Genomic DNA, 7,620 nt, shown 5'->3' on the forward strand with positions numbered 1-7,620 from the left:
ATAAATTTAATCAACCTGTTCCGAAGTACACTTCCACAAATAATTTGAATGGAAAGCGTGCATGGGTCATCTGAATATGTGGGGTGGGCTATTTTCTTGTGGGTGGGGGACCAAGGAAAATAGCTAATATAACATATACAACCTCAAATAACTATCCATGTAATTATCATAATCTTTTTAAGAGATTTGGTGATAGGTCTACTATAGAGATTTCATAAACCCACAAGTTCAGCTCAATATTTTGTAAGCCCATAAGTCCACGCGTGTAACCTAAACCCTAAAGTATTCTATGAAAGTGTCTAAAATCTTAAACCCTTTGAAAATATCTAAACAACTAAAACCCTATAATAGGAAAGTGCACTCTAAAACCCTATGAAAGTACCTAAACCCCAGAGTAGCTTACACTAAGGTACCATACCCTATAATAGAAAAGTGTATCCTAAAATCCTATGAAAGTGCCTAAACCCTAGGGTAGGGTATAGGCATGGCAATGGGGCGGATCGGAGTCGGATTTAGTGTCCCCCAAACCCGCCCCGTTCTATATCGGATCGGAGTCGGAGCGAGGGAAATAGGGGAGGTGTCGGGGTCGAGAGAAAATCGGGTCCCCATTCACCGTAATAATTTGACTAATTTTGTTCTTTTTAAAGTGTTTTGAAAAAAAAAGAAGATATTGATGATTGATGAGAGTTAAAAAAAATAGAAATAAAAAAAAAAACAAAGACATTATTTAGTGTTTTATTAATTGGTATATTGCTTTTATTATATCAAAACAATGAAATTTATTTAGACATATACATACAAAATTATAAATATCTATAATCGGGTTCGGATCTGGTTAAAACAGGGCAATGGAAGCAAATACCATACCCGCCCATTTGCCTATCGAATCTGGGAATACCCGCTCAAATCGGGGCGGGGACGAATCGGAGGTAATTGCCACCCCTAGTAGGGTACCCTACCCTACAGAGTGGACTGAGCTTACTATGAACTTTTTAAAATGGATTTGACACATTACAAAACTAATAAATAGACTTATGGATTTATGAAATTTACGTAACGGACCTAAGACAAATATATATTTTTTATAAATATAATCTAAACTTGGAACCAGGCCGGCTCTAGGGGAGTGCAAAGAAGACGTGGGCCTAAAAAGGGCCCCAGATTTTTGTAGTCAATGCATTAGGCATAATTAGTAATTACTTAAGGAAAGGACCCAACTTCTATTAGCTTAGCTCGTATTGAATTTCAGTTTAGGACAGGAAGACACTTTTGTCCCATTGCATAGAGATATACATGCTCTTGGGTATTTTCGGCCGTGAGTAAGTTTTGAAGAAAAAATTTGTATCAATCAAGTTGTTAGACCATTCACAATGGTATAATAAAAAATGAATAATCAAAAGTTGACAGATCAGCTTTTGATTATTCACTTAAGAGGTTGTTAAGCTTAACAATATTGAAGTTTACAATGGTCACTTTTAGTCCATAACCAAAACAAGGGGTCCACTACAATTTCACACAATCTCTCTCTCCTTCTCTGTTTCTCGCCATTCACTTCCCTCCATTAAATTTTTTTTTGGGCAAAAATATATCGAATATATTGTGTTCTTCCTAGTGTTATCTATCAAAACAACACCAAAACTTTTTTTTTTCTTCCTATTCCTGTAGCCTATATCACAAATCCACCACTCTCTTAATCTTTCAAAAAAATCAGATGTGTTCTTGAATTTTTTAAGAATTCAAGGTTCTTCCTTTTTTTTTTGGTTGCAAGGTTCTTCATTTACTCAATCATAGGGTGAGAAATAAAAAAAAAATCACTTTTTAGTCAAAAAAATCTTTTTTTTTGGCTAAAAAGTGATTATTTCTCAAAATACTTTGGTAAAAGTAAAAAAAAAATTACTTTTTCGATTCCTTTCGTCGAGACGAATCAATAACCCATAAAAGTTTGATACAAAACTAACAAATGCGAAAAAAAAATTCAAATAAAGACAATTTTCAGATTTAAGTTAAGTTTAAATTAAGTTCATAAGAATGTAACCTAAAATAGAAACGGGAAAGAATAATGAAATATCTTAATCCGGCAACGATGAGTTAAATTGTAGATGATCGAGAAATATAAGCTTCACTTTTGGAGGAAAAGAAAGAGAAACAGTTTGTGGTTGAAATGAAGAAGATATAGAGCAGGTGAAGAAGAAAAGAAGAAAATACTAGTTGAAATACGCGTGTATATAAATTTTGGAACCAGTTAACTTATGAGGCGTGGAGTTCACAAATTTTGATTATTGAAAAAGGTTGCTAGTATTGGTCATCCAAAGCCCAAAATTTGATTATTTCTAAGGATGTTGCTAAGTTTGATTATACAATTGTGAGCCATTTTTTGCACAAATATTGTTAACTTTAATAACAATTGGCTTTTGATTATACCACTGTGGATGGCCTTAGGTTTTTCTGATAACGAATAAGTCGTTGAAAAATGTCAAGTTGTTTTCCGTAGTAAATAAGTTGTAGCTGGATTTGTGAGTAGAATTACCACAGTAAAAAAAAAAGTTTGTTGACAAAATTTGTGAACAAGATGATAAAATACCATAACTTATTGATTTGTGTGAACGACATAATAAAAACACCGATGTTTTTTCCTCAAATTAGTACCGGAAACACCCAAAGTGGGGGGATAAGAGCATATTGGGTTTTTGGCTAAAGACTTTCTAAAGTAACAAAAAGCTTCACCTTTTTTTTATGCTTTGCTTTTGGTTTTCAATTTCAAATATACTTCAATCATCAAATGAAATATGTAAATAAAATATATAGGATTCTATCTAGTAATTTTGACTCAAAAGCCATCTTTAAAAGTCCATACAAATACGACAAAGTTACACATATACAACCATTAGGAGCATTTACCTTGGGTTGACGGATTGAGACAAAGTTATAATATAAGAAATGGGTTTGAAATTGTATTTCACTTGTTATAAAGAATAAGGTTTGAAATTTGGTTATGTACATTTTTTTTAGGGGCGCTGCTATTTGCAGCCCTTTATTTTTTTCCATAGTCCGTTAAAAATTTTCAATTATACTCGACAGTTAGTTACCGAAATTGAGATATATTTTCAGCATCCAATTATCGAAATATAATATTTTTTTCAACAGCTATTTACCGAAAATGTATGTTCGGCAGTTGTTTACCGAGAGTTGAACATATTTTCGACATGTAGTTACCGAAATATAATCTTGTTTTTAACAGTTATTTACCGAAATGTTATGTATGATTTTCAACAACCATTTACCGAAATGTAGTGGGTTATGAGAGAAAATAAAGAGCTGCGAATAGAAACGCCATTTTTTAGGTTGATTTAGTAGTTTTTACTCGTACTGTTTTATACGAAAATATGTACAAGGTGCCCCATGCTTACATCTCTGATCTCACTCAGGCTCCCAATAAGTTAGAGCCGGCCCTGCCTGGAACAAATGGGGCCAAAATGAAATTATTTGTGAAGTGTAGGTAACCAGTATAGATATGTTTATCCATTTTTTTTAGGATGAGGAAGAATCACGTAGTAGGATATAGCGCACTTTTGTAGTACTGACAAAGTAACTGTACGAAACTGTTACTTTTTCTAACTTTATTTACTGTATTTATTTATGTTATGGATGGATTATGGATAGATAGGATATTATGCCCAATGCCCAATGGGATTTGCTTCCATTCTCACTACTACTACTACTTGTTCTACTTACTTCGTCCAGTCGCTATCTCACCCGGTTTCTGTTCTACTAAACTGCGTCCAGTCGCTATCTCACCCCGCTATTGATCTCATCGATGCTAGCTTCTAGGGAGAGAGAGTGAAAGAGTACCGACGGCTGGCTCCAACTGGCAATATCTCACCCCTCTCTCTCTCTCTCTCTTGTTTGTTGTTCAGAAGGTCAGTGGTCTCTTCCAACACGTGTCTTCACCATAGGTCGGGACTCGGGAACCCGCAAAAAGTTGTCTATTCTCTACCCATATTGCACTTTTTGACAGCTAGGATAATAACCAATTACACTATAGCCAAATCCACCATTAGAGGCTAATGGGCTTGTAGATCACTGATATTTTCTCACTTCTTTCACTTAAAAATTGAGCTTGCGTTCGATTCTGATAAGGAGCGCAAATACTTGATTTGGTGGTTTATGCCTTTAGAACTTGTCTTATCCGTATGCCGCTTAGCGACGATACCTTATCCTCATCCCTTTAGGAATATGTTAAACATCTATCGAGTGACAACAAAAAAGTTTCAAATTTAACAAGAAAAAATGGAGTACTTTCTTGGTGAAAGAACATGAATTTGATATATTAAAAAAATAAAACAACAATAACACATAAAAGAAAGAAAACACAACAAGTGCAGCGGACGGTGTTGTCTCCGATTCTTGAGAAAAAGAGGTTACGAGTGATAGCAAAATCCATCGGTTAGCGAAAAATATGAGGCTTGTTTTGGCTAAATAATTTAGGAGGTTCATTTCTTTTGTCTTTATTTAATTTTTTTGCACTAATATTTTTGTGAAATATTGGTTATATCGATTAGAGGAATCGAAAAAGTAAAATATCATATTCATGACATATTAAGTCTTTATTCAAAAAAAATTTAGGCTTGAAAGTAATTTTTTATTTTTTATATTCTTTTGTCGAGACGAATTCATAATTCACAAAACATTGCGCAAAATTAACAAATACGATTTTTTAAAATAAAAACTTGAAATAATTCTGAAAGATTATTTAGCTGAAATAGGCCTGAATAGAGTACTTATTTTGGCGAAATAAATCAGCAAACATTGTAATCTGAAACAGTGTTGTGTGTACGGGGCGAGCTACAGTTTCTTTTCGGCCCACTACACACTTTACAAGAAAACTAAATTCTGTAGATGTGGTAAATTCGGCAAAAATGAGTCCAAATCTGGAATAGAAATCGACAAACCGAAAAAACCGATCGATGGGTTTGATTTTTGGTCGGGTAAGTGTGGGTTTGGTCGGCTTCGATTTGGATCGAACCGAACCGATCAATTTTCGGTTCGGTCTAAGTTACTTGGAAATTTCTTCGGAACGATCCGATATACTCCAAAACCATACCGATTTGGATCGATCAATTAAAGCCGTCCATCTTAAATCCAAAAATATATATATCAACTGTTCATTTCAATCTTAATACCGGATCGAAAAACCTGAAAAACCAAAAAAAACACGATTGGACCGAACCAATTTCCGGTCCATTGTTTTTTTGGTCGGAGTTGGTTTCCAGCTACATTACCCCGAACTGATCGGTTCGGCCCTGAACACCCAAAAATCGACCCGACCCGGCCATTTTCACCCTAAAATTAAGTACAAAAAATGGTCCCTTTTGATCTTTTTGCGTGGTTGGCATTGCAGTCGTATAAGCACGTGGGGAGCCCATTTGTCGGTGATTGCATGAAACCAACCCGCACTTGGCTGGTGTCAGTTCCCACAGATTTTTAAAATGAGTACTCCTAATTAACTAATTATTTCACCTTTGGGCTGCGGTGCATCAAACTCTTCTTTACTATATATTTGTGTAAATTTTACAAAAAATTGTAACAAAAACAACATAAATATGTAATGAAAAAAAAGCTTAAAGCATCACGTAACGATGCCCTAAAAGCATTCAATAATTTTCCGAGAGTACCGTGAGTGAGAGTGGAGTGATCACGCACTCTCTCCCTCTTTCTCTCTCTCCCCAGCGGCGTAACAGTATATCAAGCCCAGCCCCAGGGAACCTTTACTTCTCTCTCTCTCTCCCTATCTCTGTCCATCACTCTCTCTAGTTACAGAGGTGAGAGACCCCCGTGTAAAACCCACCACTTCCTCCGAGTCCGAGATGGATGTATACGGAGTGTCGGCGGCGGAGTGTTTTCCCATTGACGACCTTCTGGACTTCTCCAACGACCAACTTTTCACCACCACCGACTCGGCCAGCGTCCAGTACTACTCCGAGAACAACTACGCGGCGGCTACTGGTGGCCACTGCAATGCGAACCAGTACTACTCTGCTGATTTCACCCACGACCTCTGCGTCCCAGTAAGCACAATCTCACTACAGTCCTCCGTCTTTGTTTGTTTCACGGGCTCTTGCTCGATCACCCAGTTAAAATCTCGAATTTCGTCCATATAATATGCTTTTCAAAATTCTTTCTATAGTATACTGTTCACATTTTCTCTTAATTGAATCGAATAAAACTTGAAATAATTTTTCAATTAATTCGTGACGTCAACTCATTACGTTTTTGGCTGGTGATATATTTGTATAGAGTGATGATGTAGCCGAACTGGAGTGGCTCTCGAATTTCGTTGACGACTCCTTCACTTATTTCCCGTCAAACTCCTTTGCCGAAAATGTCAATCTCCGACCAGACGCGTCATCCCACGGCAGATCACGCAGCAAACGGTCGAGAGCAGCAGCACCTACAATATTCAACCAAACCTGGACTTCCTCGCCCGGATCTACCGCTCCGACTGTCGCAAAGTCGAAGTCAAAGCGAAACGAGAGCTCGCCGAGTTCGTCGGAACGAACCGGAGACCGCCACTCGCCGTCGCCTTCGGAGAACTCGGCGCGACGGTGCACGCACTGCGCGTCGGAGAAGACGCCACAGTGGCGGGCCGGGCCCCTGGGGCCGAAGACGCTGTGCAACGCGTGCGGCGTGCGGTACAAGTCGGGGCGGCTGGTGCCGGAGTACAGGCCAGCGGCGAGCCCGACGTTCGTGCTGACTCAGCACTCCAACTCTCACCGGAAGGTCATGGAGCTGCGGAGGCAGAAGGAGGAGGAGGAGGAGGAAGAAGAGGAGATTCGCCGGCGACAGCAGCAGCAGCACAGCCGCCGTGACTTCGAGGTATGCTGACGTCAGCGACTGGACAGTTGTCAGGATCGCCGCTCTAGTGGTCTTCTAATTTGATCTGAGTATTTCCCCAGTGTTATCGTATCGGGAAACACACAACCGAAACCCCTCCCCCCCCGCTCTCTCTAGTACTAATTGGTACTCTTGCAATAGTGGAGTACAATTTTCATTTCTTTCGTTTTCCCAGCCGAAGTTAATTCAATTTTCCTGACTGACGGTTTTAAAAGTTTCAACCACCACTGGAATCTGGCAAGGGATGAGGGGAGAGAGAGAAAGAGAGAGAGAGAGAGAGAGAGAGAGAGAGAGAGTAATGGTTTGTGCGGTGAGAGTGACGTTACACGTGATCCGTTAAGAGATAAAGCTGAGTTAAGATCCTCTCTCCATATTGTTACAAAAAAACTCTCCACACCTACGTACGAGTAATTATGCAGCGTTCTCGATACTAAGGTCCGTTCCGCAACGAAATTTTTTTTTTTTTTTTTAAAAAGACAATTTCAAGTTTAAAAATTATGAACTTATTGAAATATAAAAATATGCAATATGGATCTTATTTGAAAGATCTCGATGAGATCTTTTATATGATGGAACAAAAATTGAAAATTTATTTTTCATTTACATTATTTTTGAGTTTGAAAATGTGAAATAAACTGCTTATTTTAAAAAAAAATTTCTATAACGAGCCTCATAACTATTTGCGCACCACAAATTATGCGGTATGAACATTAACATCATTTTTAGCAT

The 7,620-nt window shown here is 37.8% G+C and overlaps 1 protein-coding gene across 1 annotated transcript; it reads left to right on the top strand.

Moving 5' to 3' along the window:
* The first annotated feature begins 5,685 nt into the window (after window positions 1–5,685).
* Window positions 5,686–7,105, top strand: LOC131322328 (GATA transcription factor 4-like). The gene is made up of 2 exons (XM_058353629.1): window positions 5,686–6,065; window positions 6,295–7,105. The coding sequence occupies exons 1-2, from the start codon at window positions 5,865–5,867 to the stop codon at window positions 6,880–6,882; spliced, it is 789 nt and encodes a 262-aa protein (XP_058209612.1). The 5' UTR covers window positions 5,686–5,864; the 3' UTR covers window positions 6,883–7,105.
* The last annotated feature ends 515 nt before the right edge of the window (window positions 7,106–7,620 follow it).

The sequence above is a fragment of the Rhododendron vialii genome, chromosome 1a, assembly GCF_030253575.1.
Source record: "Rhododendron vialii isolate Sample 1 chromosome 1a, ASM3025357v1".
In the NCBI taxonomy this organism is placed as follows: domain Eukaryota; kingdom Viridiplantae; phylum Streptophyta; class Magnoliopsida; order Ericales; family Ericaceae; genus Rhododendron; species Rhododendron vialii.